This window comes from Microcaecilia unicolor, chromosome 12 (genome assembly GCF_901765095.1).
Source record: "Microcaecilia unicolor chromosome 12, aMicUni1.1, whole genome shotgun sequence".
Lineage (NCBI taxonomy): Eukaryota > Metazoa > Chordata > Amphibia > Gymnophiona > Siphonopidae > Microcaecilia > Microcaecilia unicolor.
In genome coordinates, this window is record NC_044042.1 from 84373056 (window position 1) to 84397484 (window position 24429).

At 45.2% G+C, this 24429-nt stretch overlaps 1 protein-coding gene across 2 annotated transcripts in view; it reads left to right on the forward strand.

Annotated features, from left to right (window-relative positions):
• Positions 1 to 2349: 2349 nt before the first annotated feature.
• The window catches only part of VSIG2 (V-set and immunoglobulin domain containing 2), a 37967-nt gene continuing 15887 nt past the window's right edge, over positions 2350 to 24429 (forward strand). For both annotated transcript variants that reach the window (XM_030221276.1, XM_030221277.1), the window contains exons 1-4: positions 2350 to 2436; positions 11558 to 11721; positions 18416 to 18623; positions 21327 to 21482. In XM_030221276.1, the coding sequence (XP_030077136.1) occupies positions 2370 to 2436; positions 11558 to 11721; positions 18416 to 18623; positions 21327 to 21482 (595 nt within the window). In that variant the 5' untranslated portion in view covers positions 2350 to 2369. The remainder of the gene's footprint in view (positions 2437 to 11557; positions 11722 to 18415; positions 18624 to 21326; positions 21483 to 24429) is intronic.

Genomic DNA, 24429 nt, shown 5'->3' on the forward strand with positions numbered 1-24429 from the left:
CTGAAACTGAACACTGAAAAAACCCACTGCCTCATCCTCTCATCACAATACAATAAATACAATCCCACAACCATAAACATCCCAGACCACACCCTCCCTGTCTCTGACAGCTTAAAAATACTCGACGTCATAATCAACCGCAACCTTAGTCTTGAGAGCCAAGTAAACTCCACAACAAAGAAAATGTTCCATTCAATGTGGAAACTTAAATGCCTAAAACCTTTCTTCCCGAGGGAACCATTTCGTAAATTAATACAATCAATGGTACTAAGCCATGCAGATTACTGCAACGGAATCTACGCTGGATGTAAACAACAACTCACAAAGAAGCTCTAGACCGCCCAGAACACAGCAGCCAGGCTGATATTCGGTAAAACACGATTCGAAAGTGCTAAACCCTTCTGAGAAAAACTGCATTGGCTCTCAATTAATGAACGCATTACCTTCAAAATTTGCACCCTGATCCATAAAATTATCTACGGTGCAGTCCCAGGATACATGATAGATCTTATAGATCTACCAAACAGAAACAGAACCGGATCATCTCGAACATACCTAAACCTCCATTACCCAAACTGCAAAGGACTCAAATACAAAGCAACCTATGCATCCAGCTTCTCCTATATAAGCACACAACTATGGAACGCACTGCAGAAAGCAGTGAAAACAATCTACGACCACCTAAACTTCAGGAAATCATTAAAAACTTACCTGTTCAAAAAGACCTAACCTACTGACCCTACATAGATGTCTACACTCTGCAACACAGCATACCCAACGATCGTACTGGACATTACATAACCTTCCCTCTCTTCGACCCCCATTGTGACTGAATCAAATGTACTTTTAGTTTACCACAGTATCACCTTGTACTTTTCTCTACCGGTCTTGGCAAACGCTTTACGATACTATGTAAGCCACATTGAGCCTGCAAATTGGTGGGAAAATGTGGGGTATAAATGTAACAAATAATAATAATAATCCACTTTTTATGTTCCTAAATTTAACCCCCCCTGTTTATTAAGCTATGCTAGCGACTGCTGTGCAGTAATACCGACACAACCCGTTCACTTTGAATGGGCTGTGTTGGCATTGCTGCGCAGCTTAGTAAACAGGGAGTAAGAGTTTAATGAAATTCTGAATAAACATTTTTGCACTCAGCCCTAGTAAATTTTCAAAGTGACCAATTTATGAACATAACTCTCTAAGGGCTCCTTTTACAAAGCCACGCTAGCGGTTCCCACGCGGCAAATGCGACAAAGCCTACAGGAAATGAATGGGCTACATCGCATTTGATGCGGCAGAATCGCTAGCATGACTTTGTAAAAGGAGGCTAAAGTTAGAGGCATAAATCCTTTGAGTATTAGGCCCTTTGTAAATTCCCTCATTGGCAGGCAGATGATCAAAAGCCCCGCGCTGTTCCAAACAGCGCGGGGCGCTATTAGACCTATGATCAGAGATAATGCATGCAAATTTAAGCAGTGCAATTATCTCTGATCATGGGGTAGAAGTGCGGGCGAATTGTGCCTGAGCATGCGCTCAGCACAATCCTCCCGCACTTGTTTGACAGGTCTGGGCTGTCCAAAGCCCAAACCTGTCAAACACAGGGGCTGGAGGTCCATGGGACCACCAGGCCCTGACTACCCCTGCTCCGAACAACAGGGCTGGTGGTCCGGCGGACTTCCGGTCCCTCGATGATCCCCCCCACCCAGGTTCAGGGAGGGCTGGAGATCCAGTGGGTCTCCAGGCCCCCCAAACCCCCAGAAAATGGGTATTTATTTGGAGCAATAGATTTTATGTTCAAAAATGGATCATTGGTAAAAAGTGTGCACCATTCATGAGACTTTAGCCTATATTTCCTGGGCTGCTGAGTTAGTAGGTGTCTAGGTAAAGGTGACTTGCATTTGTGAATGGCCTTTGCTAGCACAAAACAAATTGTGGTTCATTATTCATTTGATACCAAAACTTAATCTAAGACCTGCTTTGCTGCTGGTTTGCTCAGAAATCAAGATACAGGCCGGTGGCCAATCCTTCAGTTTCACTGATAATTAAGTACCAACTGTTCTGTGAGGTACTGGGAGTTAATGATTAAATTCCGCACAAGTTTCTATTTAGCCAAGAAAAAAAATAAATCTATATGATACAATGTGATATTTATACGCATAATTATAATAGTGTTTTGGCAGGAAAAACAAATCTACACTCTATTATTTTAAATGAAATTTGGTAAATCATTTTAAAATTGTGTTTTTCTATTGCAGAGGCATGCCGGGGCTTTTCTAGGAGTGGTTTGTTTTCACTGTTAGTGGCCGATAAGCTGCTGGTGTGATTCAGTCTCCATTTCTGCTCCAAAGAGAAACGGCAAGACCATGAAGACTCTCCATAATCTGCAGACTTTCTGTTTCCCTCTGATCCTTCTCATCATCTCTTATTACCGTGAGTAACACTTTGTTCTCTTCACACTAGTGAAACTCAGAATAGCATCTGTCCTCTAGGACTTTACCAGTGAAATTTAGTTCTTACAAGTAGGAAGGGAAATGTACCAACCTCCAGGTTCTATAAATGGCATGCAAAATTGTATGCTACCTGAGATGTGCGTGCAACTTAATTGGCTAGCGAGCCAATTAGCACCAATTATTGGATGCTAACCAGTGGCGTACCAAGGGAGGGGCGGTGGGGGTGGTCCGCCCCGAGTGCACGCCGCTGGGGGGTGCCGCGGCGCATGCCTGTTCCTCCGAGTTCGCTAAACTTCGTTCGTTCGCTGCAGCTCCCTCTGCCCCGGAACAGGTTACTTCCTGTTCCGGGGCAGAGGGAGCTGCAGCGAACGAAGAAAGTTTAGCAAACTCGGAGGAGCAGGTGCGCGCCACGGCACCCCCCCCCCCAGCGGCGTGCACCCGGGGGGGGTGTCATTTCGCCGAAGGGGGGGAGGTGTCATCTAGTGGGGGGGAGGGGGGCGCATTGGGGCTCCGCCCCGGGGTGCCATCCAGGCCAGGAACACCACTGATGCTAACAATTATTAGTTGGTGTTAATTGGCAACAATTTGGATTTGCGTGCCCAACTTCATATGGCGGAGTGGCCTAGTGGTTAAAGCACTGGTTTTGCAATCCAGAGGTGGCCGGTTCAAATCCCACTGCTGCTCCTTGTGATCTTGGGCAAGTCACCTAATCCTCCATTGCCTCAGGTACAAATTTAGATTGTGAGCCCTCCTGGGACAGAGAAATATCCAGTGTACCTGAATGTAACTCACCTTGAGCTACTACTGAAAAAGGTGTGAGCAAAATCCCAATAAATTATTTGAGATTCTGTTGCTACTATTTGAGATTCTACATGGAATGTTGCTATTCTGCTAGCAACATTCCATGTAGAAGCCTGCCCTTGCAGGCTGTGAATCTGACGTCCTGCACAGGGGTCGAGAGGGTTGTCGGCAGGGGGGGGGGGGGGGGGGGTCAAAGTTGTTGTTGGTGGTGGTGGCGGCGGCGGCGGCGGCGGGGGGGGGGGGGGTAGCAATGGTGGTGGGGGGATCGGCGGCACCGGGGGGGGGGGGGGGCTAAAATGTGCCACCTCACCTCGGGCTCTGGATCCCCCTCTCTCCGGTCTGGCTACGCCCCTGGTGTGCGCTAACAGTTAATGCAGTTACAGGGTGATACTTTTAAAACAAATAGAAGAAAATATTTTTTCTTTCATTGAACAGTTAAGCTCTGTGACTCATTGCCGGAGGGTTTAGTAACAGCAGTTAGCGTATCTGGGTTTAAAAAAAGGTTTGAAAATATACATAGGCAATGATTAATAGGACAAACCCAACATGGAGTTAGTCTAGGGAAATCTTGCCTCATCAATCTACTACATTTCTTTGAAGGGGTGAACAAACATGTGGATAAAGCGGAGCCGGTTGATATTGTGTATCTGGATTTTCAGAAGGCGTTTGACAAAGTACCTCATGAAAGACTCCTGAGGAAATTGGAGAGAGTCATGGGATAGGAGATAGACAGATGGTTTAAAGATAGAAAACAGAGAGTTGGGGTTAAATGGACAATATTCTCATTGGAGAAGGGTAAATAGTGGGGTTTCCTATGGATCTGTGCTGGAACTGCTGCTTTTTAACATATTTATAAATGACCTGAAAACAGGAATAACAATTGAGGATTACAAGAAATTGCAAGAAGACTGGACAGGATTGGTTACCAATAAATTTTCATATCAGATTCAGGATTCTTTGCATCACTCATAAAGCACTTCATTTAGGTATCCCTCTATACTTACCTTCCATTACTATCCCTTACACACCAAGCCATGTCCTCCATTCCTCTGATTTGTACCTTTCAGTTCTTCCTCGGAAAAAAGCTCACTACGAATGAGGAGGCATAGGATGCTGGTGAAAGGGGACAGACTCAGAAGTAACCTGAGGAAATACTTCTTCACGGAAAGGGTGGTGAATTCACAGAACGGCCTCCTGTTGGAACTGGTGAAGATGAATCAGTATCTGAATTTAAGAGAGTTTGGGACAAGTACATAGGATCTCTAAGGGAGTGATAGAGAGAGTAGATGGAATGGATGGGCAGACTGGATAGGCCATATGGAGGGGCATGATCGAACGGGGCGCCCATGTTTTCCTGAGGACGTCCTCGTAGGACGTCCCTGCGAAGGGGCGGGGAAACCCATATTATCGAAACAAGATGGGCGTCCATCTTTCGTTTCGATAATACGGTCGGGGACACCCAAATCTCAACATTTAGGTCAACCTTAGAGATGGTTGTCTCCGATTTTCAGCGATAATGGAAACCGAGGACGCCCATCTCAGAAACGACAAAATCCAAGCCATTTGGTCATAGGAGGAGCAAGCATTCGTAGTGCACTGATCCCCCTCACATGCCAGGACACCAACCGGCATAGGAGCCAACTTTTCAAAATGATTGGGGGTGCTAAGACCAGTGGAAATAAACCCTCCCTGGACACATACATGGAATTTTCTCAATATTGGGGGTGCTCAAGCACCCACAGAGTCGGCTCCTGTGCCAACCGGGTACCCTAGGGGGCACTGCAGTGGACAAGGAAAAGCTCCCAGGTGCATAGCTTCCTTACCTTGTGGGGGCACCTACATGTGGGTGCAGTGGGTTTGTGGTGGGTTTTGGAGGGCAAACATTTACCACCACAAGTGTAATAGGTAGGGGGGATGGGCCTGGGTCCGCCTGCCTGAAGTGCACTGCAGTACTCACTAAAACTGCTCCAGGGACCTGCATACTGCTGTCATGGAGCTGGGTATGATATTTGAGGCTGGCATAGAGGCTGGAAAAATATTTAATTTTTTTTTAGGGTGTGAGGGGGTTAGTGCCCACTGGAGGAGTAAGGGGAGGTCATCCCCGATTCCCTCCGGTGGTCATCTGGTCATTTAGGGCACATTTTTGTGGCTTGGTTGTAAAAAAAAAAAAAGGGACCAAGTAAAGTCGTCCAAGTGTTTATCAGGGACACACTTCTTTATTCCATTATCGGCCGAGGACACCCATGTGTTAAGCACGCCCCAGTCCTGCCTTCACTCTGCTTCCAACACGCCCCCGTGAACTTTGGTCATCTCCGCGACGGAAAGCAGTTGAGGTCGCCCAAAATCAGCTTTCGATTATGCCGATTTGGGTGACCCTGTGAGAAGGACGCCCATCTTCTGTTTTGTGTCGAAAGATGGGCGCCCTTCTGTTCCAAAAATAAGCCTGATGGTCTTTATCACATTTTTCTGTTTCTGTGAATCAACCAGAAATTCTGCTTTTTTTTCCTAACCCCAGAATTATGGACTGATTTACCTCTGCCTATATGGTTAGAACTCTCTTTTACCAAATTTAAAGCTTTTCTTAAAATCCATTTTTCAGCATTCATTTGGGGTGTTGCTTCCTGCCACTGATTGAGGTGATATGGGCTGCTTACCGTTACACTACGTTTACAATTTTATGCTTTATGTATATTTTTAACTCTGATTTGTCATCCGCTGTGGTACAAATGAGTTTTATCCTAATATCAATGATATCCTTTTCCTTTAATGTGTTTTTGAATTAGTTCAATGTTAACCGCTATGACCTGTAAATCAGAAATGGCGGTATATCAAGCATTTAAATAAATATAAACATTAATATCTGTGACGCATGTTACTGGTGGATTTTAGTTTAGATTTTTAAGGTGTCTAGTCAAGCTTTGACTATTGATTAGAGCACATGATGAGACACATCACCACCCCGTTACTATCTGATTTATTCAGCTAGGAAGGAATTGTGGGCATTCGAATTTGGATTACTGACAATAATTAATAAATGTCTTGTGATCTGTCTTCATACAGTACCTGAGCAGTTAACGTGGTTCTAAAAAATCTCTTCTATATTTCATGTTGTTAAAACTATAGTTTATGGTAGACGTTTTCATCATATTTTCATTATTTTGGATTCTTTACATGAATCTCCATTGCACTCAATAAATATAGGGTTGGGTTTTTTTTTTTTGTATCTTTGGTGCTGTTCTTTTCATTGTTGTTATTTGCTTTCCGTGTTCTATGGTGCCAGCCAGCCTCTGCTTTTTCTTTACTTCAAAACATGTCAGCGTTGTCATTTACACCAACTCCCATACACACATAACTGTTAGCTAACTGCTCATTTAGACCTGAGCTTGAAGGAAAGACTGGGGGAGGAATTGTGTTTACCTCTCTGGTGTTCAAAAGCACTTCATAAAGCTCAGCTCCTTAACTGTTTGATGTATATAGGTTTGCCAAATCTATTTACATGTGCAAATGCTAACACATAGCTCCCTAAATTGTGGGTCAGGACCCCAAGTGGGGTCACAATACCTGTCTTTCGGGTCACAGCCTAGGTGGGCTCCATCATCATTCTGCACCTCCAGGGAATCACACGATTTTATTTGGCCGCAATCAAGGGGGTCACAGCCACAAAAAGATTGGGAAGCACTGTGCTATCACATACACATGCAGATTCCAAATCAGATAGAAATGGGTAAAGAGGAAGGAGACATTGATAGCTTACTTAATTATAAAGAACAATGGTGGATCTTTACATTGGGTACTGTGTCCCCGGGAGGTGGTGGAGATGAAAACGGTAATGGCATTCAAACATGCGTGGGATAAGCACAAAGGAATCCTGTTTAGAAGGAATGGTTCCGCAGAATCTTAGCGGAGATTAGATGGTGACCAGGGCCGTGCCTAGGGTCTCCGGCGCCCCCCCGGCCCGAAAACGAGCGCTACACTACCCGCGCTCTTCTCCCCAGATCCTTTTTTTTTTGTTTGTTTAAATTTACCTCTCCGGCGCGTGGCAGCGTTAGTGAGAAGGAAGCGGCGCTCCCCCGCCCCGACGTGTCTTGCCTTCGCTGTGTCCCGCCTTCTTCTGACATCAGAAATGACTTCAGAAGAAGGCGGAACCGAGCGAAGGGAAGACATGTCGGGGCGGCCGGGGGAGCGCCGCCTCCTTCTCACTAACGCTGCCTACGCTGCCGCGCGCCGGAGAGGTAAATTTAAACAAAAAAAAAAGGACCTGGGGAGAAGAGGGCGAGGTAAGCATGGTGCGGCGGGGCGCCCCCCAGGGGATGGCGCTCTCCTGCCATGCTTACCTCGCTTACCGTGTCGGCACAGCCCTGGTGGTGACGCCCGTAATTGGGAAACAAAACCGGTGCTGGGCAGACTTCTGTGGTCTATGCCCTGATCGTGACTGAATAGATAGGGATGGGCCGGAGTGTAAATTTTAAGGGGCTTCGATGTTAGTTTCAGAAGAGTGCTGGGCAGACTTCTACGGTCTGTGCCCTGAGAAAGGCAAGGACAAATCAAACTGAGGTATAAAATATCACATACCATATAAAATGAGTTTATCTTGTTGGGCAGACTGGATGGACCGTGTCTTTATCTGCCGTCATTTACTATATTACTATGTTACTATGACCACAGCTATGAAATCTATATTGATGATGTCACAGCGTTATAGCAATCTCATTGGGCCAGCGGGCGCCATGTGTCTTATTTAAATGATGTTGGGTAATGGTGCACTGAAATCAGTATGCAGAAGGCACCGATGCAGTACATGCGATTCTTTGTGTATAAGGTATGTGAAAATCTACTTCCTAATGTGCAAGATCTGCATTGTAGCTGTTCAGAGCCCCAGTTGATGCTGCTCCTGTTTTGCATAGTTGTTCTTTCTGTTTGTGCTGCCAAATATGTGGGTTTTCCCGGTGGCTATGTGCAAAATTTACAAAAGGTTCTATTTTCAGTGTAAAATACACTGCAAATTGTGAAGATTCTGGTGTGGCTGTCCCTTTTTTTCATATAAATGCTTATGCAAAGTTGGCCTTAGAAGTGGAGCAGTAGCCCGATGGTTAGTGCAGAGGGCTGGGAAGCTGGGTTCAATTCCCAACGCAGCTCCTTGTGTTCCTGGGCAAGTTACTTAGGGGTTCTTTTACTAAGCTACGGGGAAAGGGGGCCTGCGCTAGCATCAGCGTGCATTTTTGACGCGTGCTGAGGTCTCCATTTTCCACAGGGGTAAAAGGCTGTCTCTTTTTTTCTGGAAAAAAAATGGTGTGCAGTAAGTGAACTACTGGCCATGTGGTGATTTCATGTGTGTGCGGTGGGGGGGGGGGGGAGCACTTACTTTGCCATCCATTGACATGCCGGTAAGGGCTCCTGCGCTACCACTGAATAAGCACTGGCGCTAGAAAAGTAGAAAATATTTGTTGCACTAGAAATGGGAAATGCCACTGGGCTCCTGTGGTAGCCTGGCAGTAGTTCCGGATTGGCGCATACAAGCCTGTTGTTGTGCACCAACCTTTTAGTAAAATGGCCCCTTAACCACCTATTAGAGGAGTGGAGGAGTGGCCTAGTGTTTAGAGCACTGGTCTTACAATCCAGAGGTGGCCGGTTCAAATCCCATTGCTACTCCTTGTGATCACTTAACCCTCCATTGCCTCAGGTACACACTTAAATTGTGAGCCCTCCTGGGACAGAGAAATATCCAGAGTACCTGAATGTAACTCACCTTGAGCTACTACTGAAAAAGGTGTGAGCAAAATCCAAATAAATAAAATTGCCCCAGGTACAAAGATGGTGTGCCCATTAGGGCCAGAGAAAGCACATGCATAAAATAAATGTAAAACCACACAGCCAGTTCCCAAGTATGTAGCTATTATGTCATCCACGTTTGTTAGTCAATTTATTTCATCGATATATTCTCTATTTCTTAGTGACCTCAGCAGTGCTGATTGCCAACCAACTTTCATAGCACTGGATCTAGCACCCACCTCTTCATTGGTTCCCTATGTTTATAGTGTCTCCTAAAACATTCTTATTAACATTTTTATAGGGGTCAGTCCTTGAGACAGCCCAGGGCAAGGGTGAAACATGCATGTCGGACGCTAGTAATCCCCTGGTCTGACACATCTAAAAAAGATGAGTATCAGTTTGTTTTTTTGTTTGTTACATTTGTATCCCACATTTTCCCACCTATTTGCAGGCTCAATGTGGCTTACATAATACCGAAAAGGCAATCGCCAGGTTCGGTAGAGGAACAAATACAATTAGATGTTAAGGTCGAATAAGGTAAGTTACAGGCACATTAGGGGTCAAAGATAGGGGGGATAAATAGTGTCCAGTATGATCTTTGGTTTTGCTGTGTTGCTGAGTTGAGGCATTTATGTTGGGTCGGTAGGGTATGACTTTCCGAACAGGTAGGTCTTTAGTGATTTCATGAAGTTTAGATGGTCATAGATCGTTTTCACAGCTTTAGGCAGTGCGTTCCATAGTCGTGTGCTTATATAGGAGAAGTTGGATGCGTAGGTTGTTTTGTATTTGAGACCTTTGCAGTTTGGGTAGTGGAGATTCAGGTAAGTTCATGATGAACCGGTTCTGTTTCTGGTTGGGAGATCAATCAGGTCAGTCATGTATCCTGGGACTACACCGTAGATAAATCTTGTGGACCAAGGTGCAGATTTTGAAGGTGATACGTTCTTTGATTGGGAGCCAGTGTAGTTTTTCTCGGAGGGGTTTGGCACTTTGAAATCGTGTTTTACCAAATGTCAGCCTGGTTGCTGTGTTTTGGGCTGTCTGAATTTTCTTCGTGAGTTGTTCTCTACATCCAGCATAGATTCCAATGCAGTAGTCTGCGTGGCTTAATACCATTGATTGTATTAGGTTATGGAATATTTCCCTCGGGAAGAAAGGTTTTACACGTTTAAGTTTCCACATTGAATGAAACATTTTCTTTATGGTGGAGTTTACTTGGCTCTCAAATGTAAGATTGTGGTCAACTGTAACGCCTAGTATTTTGAGACTATCTGAAATAGGGAGGGTGTGGTCTGGGGTGTTTATGGTTGTGGGGTTGATATACTGGTTAAATAAGAATTAAAAATAGAAACTAAAAATAAGAATAAGAATGTTAAAGGAGACCGATGAAGAGGTGGGTGCTAGATCCATTGCTATGAAAGTTGGTTGGCTATCAGCACCGCTGAGGTCACTAAGAAATAGAGAATATATCGATGAAATAAATTGACTAACAAACGTGGATGACATAATAACTATGCACTTGGGAACCGGCTGTGTGGTTTTGGAAATTGTTTGGAGGTTCCACAAGTAAATACACAGAGGAATAGCCATTGATATTTATAATAAATGTAAACCATGTCCACGTGCTTTACCATGTTTACCTATGTGTAGAAACATTTGGGTCAATATTAAAAGCAATTTAAGCAACCAGGAGCTGTTTTAATTTCTTTGAATACTGACCCAAATGTTTCTACACATAGGTAAATACAGGAAAACAGAGTAAAAAAGAAACCATATTAGGGGGAAAATGATGAAATATAGACGTAAGATTCTCAGAGGGAAGGAGGGAGCGGAAAGCCCTTAAAATAAACAAAATGATATCTGGGGGACCCTACTGCTTAAGTGTTGTTGCTAATAGCTATGTGGTAATTTAATCGTTCAGTAGCGACATGCACAGTGAGCTTCTCAGGGCAGAGCCAAGACGCATAATTAAAACGACAGCATTCAGTAGAGCCATTCAGATAGGCAGACCTCATAAGAAATGGTATTTATTTTAGCGATGGGAACACCAGGCATTGAGTCAGACTCACAAACGTGGGACACCAAAGGGAATCTGAGGAAAATAATGTCAATCTTTGTCTACCTTGCCAGATATGAAATACAAGATGAAAGTATTTGAATATTCACTTTAGCTCTTCTTTACCTGCTTCTGTGTGGACAAGAATCTGTTCTCTCCTGCTATATCAAAGGAACATTTATTATTTATTCAGATTTTGCTCAAACCTTTTTCAGTAGTAGCTCAAGGTGAGTTACATTCAGGTACTCTGGATATTTCTCTGTTGGGCTCACAATCTAAGTTTGTACCTGAGGCAATGGAGGGTTAAGTGACTTGCCCAAGATCACAAGGAGCAGCAGTGGGATGTGAACTGGCCACCTCTGGATTGCAAGACCGGTGCTCTAACCACTAGGCCACTCCTCCACTTACTGTCACTGTGGCTGCCTGAGAATTATTTTTCTGTACACATTTAAGATTGCATTTCTTTTGTACACAGCTATGGTACTTGCTGTAGAAGTAACTATACCCCAAGGGCTGGTTGTTGGCAGAGCTGGCTCCAGTGTGGAACTGCCTTGTCTCTATAACACTGCTATCAACAACAACTTTAACGTGGAATGGAGGTTTGCACCAAAATCTTCCACTGCAGTGAAAGCGAAACAGGTGCGTAATATTCATTACTTACTGGAGTCTCTGGGGCCAAAGTCACCAAATAGGTTCATTTTGTCCAGAAGTGCGCCTGTTGGAAGAATTTCCCCTAGAGCAGCCAGAGTGTCTGGCGAAACAGGGATCCTTGTCGGGAGTAAACTGTACCAATGATTTGAGGGTGGTAAATATACAAGTGGAGTTGACCTGGGACTGTTCCTGGAGTTTTGCTACAAATAATTTCATATTGAAAATAGATGGAAGAGATGGAACAGATAAGTGGTTTTCCTGGTGCACAATTTGAGTGACTGCTCGGGATGGATTTTCACTGTTTATTCTCCTTTTAATTAAGTTTTGTGATGGAGTATTTTTTTATGCAATGATAAGAATTTCGAAAATTGCCGAAAGTCAGAAATGTCCATATCTAGGGACGTCCAAATCTAAGGACGTCCTTGGATTTGGATGTCTCTGATGGTATTTTTGAAATGAAAGATGGACTTCCATCTTGTTTTGAAAATATGGTTTTCCCTGCCCCTGGATTTGGATGTTTTGCGAGGAAGTCCAAATCGAAACTTGGACGTCCCTGTCGAAAATGCCCCTCCACATCACCTGGACCTCATGGCACGGTATTTTCTATAATGATCATGGGGTTGAGGTGGGAGGAGGAGTGAGAAGGGCTGGAGCTTGTGTTAAAAACTCCCTCTCAAAAATTGCTTCCTATGACATCTCTGCGCACACACACAGAGTTTCTCACTCTTCAGAAACACACATGCACACCCACTCAGGGCCGCCGAGAGACTTGGCCAGGCCAGGGACAAGGCCGCCCCTGGGGCCTCCCCACCCGAGGTCGCTGGGCCCTCCCTCCACTCACCCCTCTCTCCACCCTAGGGTACTGAAAGAACTCAAACATGAAATTGCTGATCTGTTAGTAATCCATAATCTGTCGTTAAAGTCGTTCGTAATACCTGAAGATTGGAGGGTGGCCAATGTGGCACCAATTTTTAAAAAGGGTTCCAGGGGTAATCGGGGGAAATAACTGATAGGGAAGCTAAGTTAAAATCGGAGTCGTGAGAGGAGATGACAAGAAGAATAGAGGAAACTGTTTTCTCGAGATCCCACCCATACCTGTAGCCAACAGTGTAAATAAGCCTGGTAAGCCTGACATCAGTTCCGGGTAAAATAGTGGAAACTATTATAAAGAATAAAATTACAGAACCCATAAAAAACATGGTTTAATGGGACAGAGACAGTGTGGTTTCAGTCAAGGGAAATCTTGTTTCACCAATTTGCTTCATTTCTATGAAGATGTGAATAAATATGTGGATATACTGTAAAGCCGAGACAATTGATGCAGTGTATCTAGATTTTCAGAAAGCTTTTGAAAAAGCCTCATGAGAGACTCCTGAGAAAATTAAAGAGTTCTGGGTTAGGAGGCAATGTTCTGTTGTGGATTAGGAATTGGTTATTGAACAGAAAGCGTAGGGTTAAATGGCCATTTCTCAGTGGAGGAGGGTGAATAGTGGAGTGTCGCAGTGATCTGTACTGGGACCAGTGCTATTTAAAATATTTATAAATGATCTGGAAATTGGAATGACGAGTGAGGTGATTAAATTTACAGATGACACAAAGCTATTCAAGGTTGTCAAACACATGTGGACTGTGAAAAATTGCAGGAAGACCATAGGAAATTGGAAGACTGGGTATCCAAATGGCAGATGAAATTTAATTTGGACAAATGCAAAGTGATGCACATTGGGAAGAATAATCTGAATCATAGTTAGCTGATGCTAGGATTCACATTGAGGGTTAGCACTCAATAAAAAGATCTAGGTGTTGTTGTAGACAATACGCTGAAATCTTTAGCCCAGTGTGTGGCAGCTACCAAGAAAGCAAAGAGGATGCTAGGAATTATTAGGAAAGGGATGGTAAATAAGACCAAGAATACTATAATGCCTCTGTGTCAATCTAGGGTGCGACCTCACCTTGAGTATTGTGTTCAGTTCTGGTCACCGTATCTCAAAAAAGATATAGCGGAATTAGAAAAGGTTCACAGAATAGCAACCAAAATGATAAAAGGGATGGAACTCCTCTCATATGAGGAAAAGCTAAAGAGGTTAGGTCTCCTCAGCTTGGAAAAGAGATGGCTGAGGCAGTGGCGTTCCTAGGGGCGCTGACACCCGGGGCGGATCACCGATGCGCCCCCCCCCCCCCCGGAACAGCGCGACCCCCCGGCGAAATAACCCCCCGGGTGCAGCGCGACCCCCCGGCGAAATAACCCCCCCCCCGGGTGCACGCTGCTGGGGGGGGGGGGGGTGCCGCGCACCTGTCGGCTCTTCGTTTCCATGCTCCCTCTGCCCCGGAACAGGAAGTAACCTGTTCCAGGGCAGAGGGAGCATGAAAACGAAGAGCCGACAGGTGCACGGCACCCCCCCCAGCGGCGTGCACCCGGGGCGGACCGCCACCGCCGCCCCCCCCCCCTTGGTACGCCACTGGGCTGAGGAGAGATATGATTGAGATCTACAAAGTCCTGAGTGTTGCAGAATGAGTAGAAGTGACTAGATATTTTACTCTTTCCAAAAGTACAATATTTTTTCATTCAATGAATAGTTAAGCTCTGGAACTCATTGCCAGAAGATGTAGCATCAGTGGTTAGCGTATCTGGGTTTAAAAAAGGTTTGACAAGTTTCTGGAGAAAACATCCATAGTCTGCTATTGAGATAGATATGGGGGAAGCCACTGCTTGCCCTGGGATTGGTAGCATGGAATGTTGCTACTATTTGAGTTTCTGCCAGGTACTTGTGACCTAGATTGGCTACTGTTGGAAGCAGCTTACTGCAGGGGGGTGGCCGCGTAGCCACGGGCGGGCCGGGACAGGCCCAGACCCAGCCACTTTCCCTCTAGGCCCGCCCACCCAACACAGACCTGCCAAGTCTCCCGCTAAACACGCGGCGCCACTGCCCCTGGAGCAGAACCCCGGAGGAGCGCAGCGACGTGAGAGGCGAGAGGAGCGGCTGCAGAGCCGACAGCCAATGCCTGATGGCTGCCTGCGGTGCCGCGCTTGCTTTTTAAAAACATTTTTGGTTGTTTAATTAGCTCTCTTTGTTTTTGTAGCGGCCGCTGCTGCTCAACAGGAGAAGCAGCAGTGGCCTGAAATGGGAGCTGGCGCAGCGTGTTTTATGGGAGACTTGGCAGGTCTGTGTTGGGTGGGCGGGCCTGGATGGAAAGAAGCGGATAGAGAGAGAGAGTCACTGAATGGAAGAATCGGGAGAGGGGGATAGATGGATGGAAGGATGGGGAGAGAAAGAGGGAAAACAGATGGAAGGATGGGGAGAGAAAGACACGATGGAAGGATGGGGAGAAAAAGGAGAGAGACTGGAAGGATGTGGAGAGAGAAGGGACACTGAACAGAAAAGGGTAGAGAGATAGAGAGACACTGGATAGAAGGAGGGGGAGAGAGACATTAGATGGAAGGATCAGGAGAGAGGATAGATGGGTGGAAGGATGGGGAGAGAAAGAGGGAAGACGCTGGATGGAAGGGTAGGGAGAAAGAGGAGACACTGGATGGAAGGATGCAGAAAGAAAGAGGGGAGACATTGGAAGGATGGGGAGAGAAAGAGGGGAGACACTGGAAGGATGGGGAGAGAAAGAGGAGAGCTGCTGGATGGAAAAGGGCAGTAGAGAAAGACTGGAGAATAAGAGGAAGGGGCATGGGGAGAACAAGGGTGATAAAAAGATGAAAAGCCATAAGTAGATGAAGGAAATTAAAGAATGGATAGTAAGAATGAATTAAATCTGGACAGAGAGAGAGGCTGAAAAATATTGAAGAAAGCAAAGAAAAAGGAGAGAAAAATGAGAAATGGCGCAGAAGAGTTAAGCGAAAACGAAGGAAAGCAGAATTTAGAGACTGGAAGCAACACAATGAGAAAAAGTAAATGGCCATACAACAAAGGTAAAGAAAATAATTTTATTTTTAATTTAGGATCAAGTAATATGGTACCTGTGTTAATAACGTTTCAGAGACCAATACTTCCCTTCCTTAGGTCAGGAGAGGATACCATAAAGCATTATACTGACCTGAGGCAGGAGGTTTTGGCCTCTGAAAGCTCACTGAAAAGGGTGTTAGGCTATTAAATTATTTTCTGAAATCTGATGCATTGAAAAGCAGCACTTTACCCCTGTGTGACAAATGCATCTGATTAGTGTGACTAGATTTTGCTGGGGGAGGGGGGTAGAGAGAAAACTTTGTGCCCACCCACTTTGGGTTAGGCCCACCCAAAATTGGCAGTCTGGCTATGCCACTGGGTTACTGGGCTAGATGGACTATTGGTTTGACCCAGTATGGCTATTCTTATGTTCTAGCATCGCAGTTGTTTTTATTTTTTGGAATATTTGTAATAAAGATCAATTGAATTAGGTCCTTTTACTAAGCTTTAGTTTCCCAGTAGCAGCTGTACTGACGTTCTAGAACCTGATGCAATATTTACAGTGTTCTCCTATATCCTAAGACAATGAACATAACTGATAGGGAAGCTAAGTTAATATCGGAGTCAAGAGAGGAGATGACAAGAAGACTAGAGGAAATGGTATTTCTCGAGATCCTACCCATCCCTGTTGCCAACAGTGTAAATAAGGTATTTTCTATAATGATCATGGGGTTGAGGTGGAGTGAGAAGGGCTGAAGCTTGTGTTAAAAACTCCCTCACAAAAATTGCTTCCTATGACATCTCTGCGCACACACGCACACACACACACACACAGAGTTTCTCACTCTTCAGAAACACACATGCACACCCACTCAGGGCCGCCGAGAGACTGGGCCAGGCCAGGGACAAGGCCGCCCCTGGGGCCCCCCCACCCGAGGTCGCCGGGCCCTCCCTCCACCCGCTCCTCTCTCCACCCCAGGGCCCTCTGCACTGACCTTAAGCGCCTCACCTTCGAAAGTGCAGCAACAAGCAGCGGCAGACCACTCCTTCTTTCCGTGTCCCGCCCTCGCGGAAGTTACATCAGGCGAGGGCGGGACACGGAAGGAAGGAGTGGTCTGCCGCTGCTTGCTGCGCTTTCGAAGGTGAGGTGCTTAAGTTCAATGCCAGGGAGCGACAGAGGGCGGGCGGGCCGGACTGTGGCGGCGGCGCCAGACCCCCCCCCCTCCCGGAGGCCCTGGTCCGGGGAATTTTGTCCCCCCTGTCCTCCCCCTCTCGGCGGCCCTGCACCCACTCACCCACTGTCTCTCTCTGTTTAGATATATGCTCATGCCTCCTGCTCATGTGCTTACTCAGTGAATGTCACCCCAACAGGATCTGTCTATCATTTAAACATTTGTTGTTGCCACCAGCTCTTTTCCTCAGCCTGAGACAGACATGGGAAGCAACGGCTTGCCCTGGGATTTGTAGTATGGAGTGTTGCCATGATTTGGATTTCTGCCAGGTACTTGTGACCTGCCTTGGCCACTTTTTGGAAAACAGGATACTGGACTAGATGGTTACTCTTATGTTACGTTCTTATTTATTATTACATTTGTACCCCGCGCTTTCCCACTAAAGCAGGTTCAATGCGGCTTACATAGTAATTGGGATAGAGAAAATATAAGTGAAGTATAGTAGAATAATAAGAGAGATTCAGGGCCGTGCCTAGGGTCTCCGGCGCTCCCCCCCAAAAACGATCGCTACACTGCCCGCCCTCTTCTCCCCAGATCCTTTTTTTTTTCGTTTAAATTTACCTCTGTCCGGCGGCAGCGTAGCATCAGTCATTTCTGACGTCAGAAGAAGGCGGAACACAGCGAAGGGAAGACTAGTAGACACGTCGGGGCGGGGGAGCGCCGCCTCCTTCTCACTGACGCTACGCTGCCGCCGGACAGAGGTAAATTTAAACAAAACAAAAAAAAAAAGGAAAAGGATCTGGGGAGAAGAGGGCGAGGTAAGCATGGTGCGGCGGGGCGCCCCCCAGAGGATGGCGCCCTCCTGCCATGCTTACCTCGCTTACCGTGTTGGCACGGCTCTGGAGAGATTGGTAGATAGGGAGAGGTAAGAGTGAAGGGAGTAGGAGAGGTATAAGCATGGGGTAGGTGGGCATAGGAGGAGGGGTAATGTAGGCGGGAGGGGACACGGGATAGGCATAGGAAATTTAGCTGGTAGATGTAGTCTGTATCGTTGTCGTTGACTCCTGGATATGTGTTCGGTAAATGGGTTCATAGGATTAGTTTGGGTTATTTGGGTATTTGCCCCCTCAAACAACACCTGGCATCCCACTCCCATTCTTACCTCTTCTCAGCAGCCCCCCCCCCCCCCCCCCGACTCTTTCCCTTCTGCAGAACTCAGTCCCACCTTATGCAGAGGACTTACTTGCACAGCAAAAGAACTTCCCCTTGGCTCCCTTCCTCCCTGTGACCAGAGCTGCCTTCCAATTCACAGTTCCCTAGGCCTAGCCATTGGTTGTATTCTATCGTCTCTGCTGCTAGTGACATTGAAAGCAGGTAGGACAGGCTCACTCACACTGGAACAAGGATTGGAGAGCTGAAAAATTTTGCTGCTAATGCAAAATCTGTACAGTCCTGAGAGATCTAGACAGCTGGCGATCCTAGCTTCCTGAGTCCTGAGCACACCTGACAGCATTCCCCCTAAACATTTGAGCCTTACCTATGGGCCCAGTTTGCCTATGCTTTAATCTGGTCCCGCACCTGATGCCTATTCACCTATAAACCTTTGTTTGCTTTCAGATATTTTACTATGCAAATGGAGAAATATACAAACCTGGGTCCCAATCAGAGCGACTAAGTAGTCTTCAGAATCCTCCCACCAAAGGATCTGCCACCCTGCAATTAAGTGAGCTTCAGGTCACAGATGCTGGGTTCTATACCTGTGAGGTGAACAATCCACCCGACTTTTCTGGCATTGGCTACGGCCTTGTGAACCTCACTGTGCTAGGTAAGCCAAAAAGTGAACAGCTCTGTATTTGGATGGAGCTGTGAAGATTACTACTACTACTACTACTATTTAGCATTTCTATAGCGCTACAAGGCATACGCAGCGCTGCACAAACATAGAAGAAAGACAGTCCCTGCTCAAAGAGCTTACAATCTAATAGACAAAAAATAAATAAAGTAAGCAAATCAATTAATGTGAACGGGAAGGAAGAGAGGAGGGTAGGTGGGGGCGAGTGGTTACAAGTGGTTATGGGTCAAAAGCAATGTTAAAGAGGTGGGCTTTCAGTTTAGATTTAAAGGTGGCCAAGGATGGGGCAAGACGTAGGGGTTCAGGAAGTTTATTCCAGGCGTAGGGTGCAGCGAGACAGAAGGCGCGAAGTCTGGAGTTGGCAGTAGTGGAGAAGGGAACAGATAAGAAGAATTTATCCATGGAGCGGAGTGCACGGGAAGGGGTGTAGGGAAGGACGAGTGTGGAGAGATACTGGGGAGCAGCAGAGTGAATACATTTATAGGTTAGTAGAAGAAGTTTGAACAGGATGCGAAAACGGATAGGGAGCCAGTGAAGGGTCTTGAGGAGAGGGGTGGTATGAGTAAAGCGACCCTGGCGGAAGATGAGACGGGCAGCAGAGTTTTGAACCGACTGGAGAGGGGAGAGGTGACTAAGTGGGAGGCCAGCAAGAAGCAGATTGCAGTAGTCTAAACGAGAGGTGACAAGGGTGTGGATGAGGGTTTTGGTAGAGTGCTCGGAAAGAAAGGGGCGGATTTTACGAATGTTGTAAAGAAAGAAACGACAGGTCTTGGCAATCTGCTGGATATGAGCAGAGAAGGAGAGAGAAGAGTCAAAGATGACCCCAAGGTTTCGAGCTGAGGAGACAGGGAGAATGAGAGAGCCATCAACAGAAATAGAAAACGGGGGGAGCTATGACACTCCCTCTATGGGAATAAACCTTAAATGAGTAACTAAAGGTACTAAATAAAAGGGAAGAAGTGAAACAGTGCTAACTGTTTGAATTGAAAGGCCTTGGACTGAAACCAGTTTGTCCATAAGAAAGAAACCAAAATAGTCAGCCAAGAATTCTGAGGCTGGTGTTGCCCTAGCATGGCCTGAGCATTGTGAGAATCAGAGAAACCACAGATCCCAGAATGCATGGCGGAAGAGGGAACAGCCAGAGCAGAAAAACTACAGATCCCAGAATGCATTGCGGGGAGGGCAAGACAAGACCAGAACAACTACAGATCCTCTCCCACCTCCATCTCCTTTTCCACCCCTTCTCCTTCTACGTGCTCCAACTCCTCCCATTCCATCTTCTCATTCTCCGCCCCCTCACTCAGGTGTTCCACCCTCTCCTCAGCTGATTCCATTTCCCAATCAACCCCCTCTCTTTCCTTCTCCTGCAACTCAGGTTCTCGATTGTCATGACCCCTCTTATTCTTCCAGGCAGTCTGAAATCTGTGTTCTCTATGTTCCTGCCTCCTCCCCTCCCGCAGTGCATTCTGGGTTCTGTAGTTGTTCTGGTCTTGTCTTCCCTCCCCTGCAATGCATTCTGGGATCTGTAGTTCTGGTCTTGTCTTCCCTCCTCCGCAATGCATTCTGGGATCTGTAGTTTTTCTGCCCTGGCTTTTCCCTCTTCCGCCATGCATTCTGGGATCTGTGGTTTCTCTGATTCTCACAGCATGAAAAATCCACAGTCCAAACTGCTTTTCATAATTAGCAGCCACTGCAATCTGTTGGGAGATGTGAGACTTAGCCTGTAGGATACTAATTTATAAAGTGATTGAAGAGAATAATATCTGGAGAAATCAGCTGGTGATTTTGTCTTCCTCCAATGACATTCTTGGCATCAAAGTTCCTTTCTCTCTTTTCTCAGTGTCCTAGAAAACCATCAGCCATGTGAGTCAGAATAGCATGTTGATAAGGGACTGGTGTATAAATAACCTTTCTTAGATGTGAAGAAAGCATAACAGATGTTTAATCTGGAGAGAAGGAACAAATTTCTGGGAAAAGGGACAAGCAAATGCTGGCTAAAGTGGTCTTTGTCCAAAGCCAGTACTCCGAAGGGATTGGAATCATCATGGAGTAAGATTGTACATATGTGCATTTGACCAAGAAGTGAGCCAACTAGGGGACTGGGAGGGGTGTTAGAATAGTATTGAATACAAAGCCTCTAAACTCAATAATATTTAGACAGTGGCCAGCTTTGTGCATTGGGGACAATGAAAGTAAAGAAACACCAGTAGACAAGAGAAAGGTAGGGAACTCTATTTCAAGATGAAAAGAAGGGACATCGGCATGAACGTTAAAGTCTCCTAGCAAAATAGTGGACCACAGTATAACGCAAAATCAGAGATAAGTTCAAAGAGCTCATTGAGGGAGGTGCGACACATTTGGAGGTGTGTGGTAAACAAGAAATGTTGAAAGGGAAATTGAGTTGGGTTAAAAGGGAGTCAACAAACATGGATGCATAGCATTACAAAAGTTTTGGATGGCATTTTAACAGAATGAAAAGAGCAACCCCATCTTTTCCAGAATACAAAGTAGTATATAAAAATGATTAACTAAACTAAGGTGAATATTTTAAAATGCAAATGGCTCTATGTATAGGGGCATTTCCCAAGGTAGTGGGAGAGTGTATACAATGGGATTCAAGCTGTGATGCCAAGTAGAGAATTTTACTGCTAATCAATAACTTTTTCTTACCTTTAGTGCCTCCATCTACTCCAAGCTGTCTATTAAATGGACAAACCCATACAGGAAATAACGTCATACTGGCCTGTAGCTCTTCCAGTGGGGTGCCCACCCCAGTGTACAGTTGGTCTCTGGTGGGATCTCAGCTAAACCTGCCTGCTGGAAGCTTGGAAGGTATGATGGGAATCCTGCAAAATCAAGCTTTGGGAATGGAAGAGTGTTTTCCCCACATAGTCAGGTTGCCCCTAAGGAAAGAATGAAGAATTCCATGTGGAATTGAGCCACTTCTGTGTATGTGTGGAGGGGAAATCCCCCTTGCGGTTGGGCTATGTTGGCATAATCAAACCAGCACATGCTGCTAGTCTCTTCTGTACAATGCTGGCATCACGACTGAGTGTATTTGAGACATGCAACCCAGCTATGCTGATTTTGTGCATCAGAGATCAGCGCAGACAGGCCACAAACTTAGAAAATGCTCATTTTCAGTGCCAGCTTTATCAATGGAAAAAATTATTTACTGGAATAGAGCCCTGGATAACTATAGCTGAACTTAAGCCCAGGGCAATATGCTTCAACTCTATGGGTTAGATCAGTGCTTTTCAACCCTCTCCAGGGGGCACACATAGCCAGTCAAAATTTCAGGCTTACCACAACAAATATGCATAAAACCTGCATATTTTGGAGATTCATTGTATACAAATCTATCTCATGCATATTCATTGTGGTAATCAATAGAAATAAAACGAAATAAAACATGGAAAAGAAAATAAGATGATACCTTTTTTATTGGACATAATACAATAATCAAATAGATTGAAAATTCTGCAGGAAACAAAACACTTCTTGGAATCACTGTGGATTGAAATTCCATGTGTAAAGGGGAAAAGGATAATGATAGGAGTGTACTACCGTCCGCCTGGCCAGGATGAACAGACGGATGCAGAAATGTTAAAGGAAATTAGGGACGCAAACAAACTGGGCAAACCAATAATAATGGGTGATTTCAATTACCCTGATATTGACTGGGTAAATGTAACATCGGGACACGCTATGGACGTAAATTTCCTTGATGAAATCAAGGACAGCTTTATGGAGCAGCTGGTACAGGAACCGACGAGAGAAGGAAAAATTCTAGACCTAGTCCTTAGTGGAGCGCATGATCTAGTGCGGGAGGTAATGGTGCTGGGGCCGCTTGATAACAGTGATCATAATATGATTGGATTTGATATTAGCTTTGAAGTAAGTATACATAGGAAATCAAATATGTTAGCGTTTAACTTTAAAAAAGGAGACTATGATAAAATGAGAAGAACGGTGAAAAGAAAACTTAGAGGAGCGACTGCGAGGGTCAAAAATTTTCATCAGGCGTGGATGCTGTTCAAAAACACCATCCTGGAAGCCCAGGCCAAATATATTCCACGTATTAAAAAAGGAGGACGGAAGACCAAACAACAGCCGGCGTGGTTAATTAGTGAGGTGAAGGAAGCTATTAGAGCTAAAAGAAAATCCTTCAGAAAATGGAAGAAGGAACCGACTGAAAATAATAAGAAATGACATAAGGAATGTCAAGTCAAATGCAAAGCGCTGATAAGGAAAGCTAAGAGGGACTTCGAAAAAAAGATGGCGTTGGAGGCAAAAACACACAGTAAAACGTTTTTAAAGGTATATTAAAAGCAGGAAGCCGGCAAAAGAATCAGTTGGACCGCTAGATGACCAAGGAGTAAAAGGGGCGATCAGGGAAGACAAAGCCGTAGCGGAGAGATTAAATGAATTCTTTGCTTCGGTGTTCACCGACGAAGATTTGGGTGGGATACCGGTGCCGGAAATGGTATTCGAAGCTGACGAGTCGGAGAAACTTAATGAATTCTTTGTAAACCTGGAAGATGTAATGGGGCAGTTCTACAAACTGAAGAGTAGCAAATCTCCTGGACCGGATGGTATTCATCCCAGAATACTGATAGAACTGAAAAATGAGCTTGCGGAGCTATTGTTAGACATATGTAATTTATCCTTAAAATCAAGCATGGTACCGGAAGATTGGAGGGTGGCCAATGTAACGCCAATTTTTAAAAAAGGTTCCAGAGGAGATCCAGGAAATTATAGACTGGTGAGTCTGATGTCGGTGCCGGGCAAAATGGTACAGACTATTATTAAGAACAAAATTACAGAGCATATTCAAAAGCATGGATTAATGAGGCAAAGTCAACATGGATTTAGTGAAGGGAAATCTTGCCTCACCAATCTACTACATTTCTTTGAAGGAGTGAACAAACATGTGGATAAAGCGGAGTCGGTTGATATTGTGTATCTGGATTTTCAGAAGGCGTTTGACAAAGTACCTCATGAAAGACTCCAGAGGAAATTGAAGAGTCATGGGATAGGAGGTAGTGTTCTATTATGGATTAAAAACTGATTAAAGGATAGAAAGCAGAGAGTAGGGTTAAATGGTCAGTATTCTCAATGGAGAAGGGTAGTTATGGGGTTCCCCAGGGCTCTGTGCTGGGACCGCTGCTTTTTAACATATTTATAAATGACCTAGAGATGGAAGTAACTAGTGAGGTAATTAAATTTGCTGATGACACAAAGTTATTCAAAGTTGTTAAATCGCGGGAGGATTGTGAAAAATTACAAGAGGAACTTAGAAAACTGGGAGACTGGGTGTCTAAATGGCCTATGACGTTTAAGGTGAGCAAATGCAAAGTGATGCATGTGGGAAAGACAAACCTGAATTATAGCTACATCATGCAAGGTTCCACGTTAGGAGTCACCGACCAAGAAAGGGATCTAGGTGTCGTCGTTGATGATACGTTGAAACCTTCTGCTCAGTGTGCTGCTGCGGCTAAGAAAGCAAATAGAATGTTAGGTATTATTAGGAAATGAATGGAAAACAAAAAATGAGGATGTTATAATGCCTTTGTATCGCTCCATGGTGCGATCGTACCTCGAATACTGTGTTCAATTCTGGTCGCCGCATCTCAAAAAAGATATAGTGGAATTAGAAAAGGTGCAGAGAAGGGCGACAGAAATGATAAAGGGGATGGGACGACTACCCTTTGAGGAAAGGCTAAAGTGGCTAGGGCTCTTCAGCTTGGAGAAAAGGCGGCTGAGGGGAGATATGATA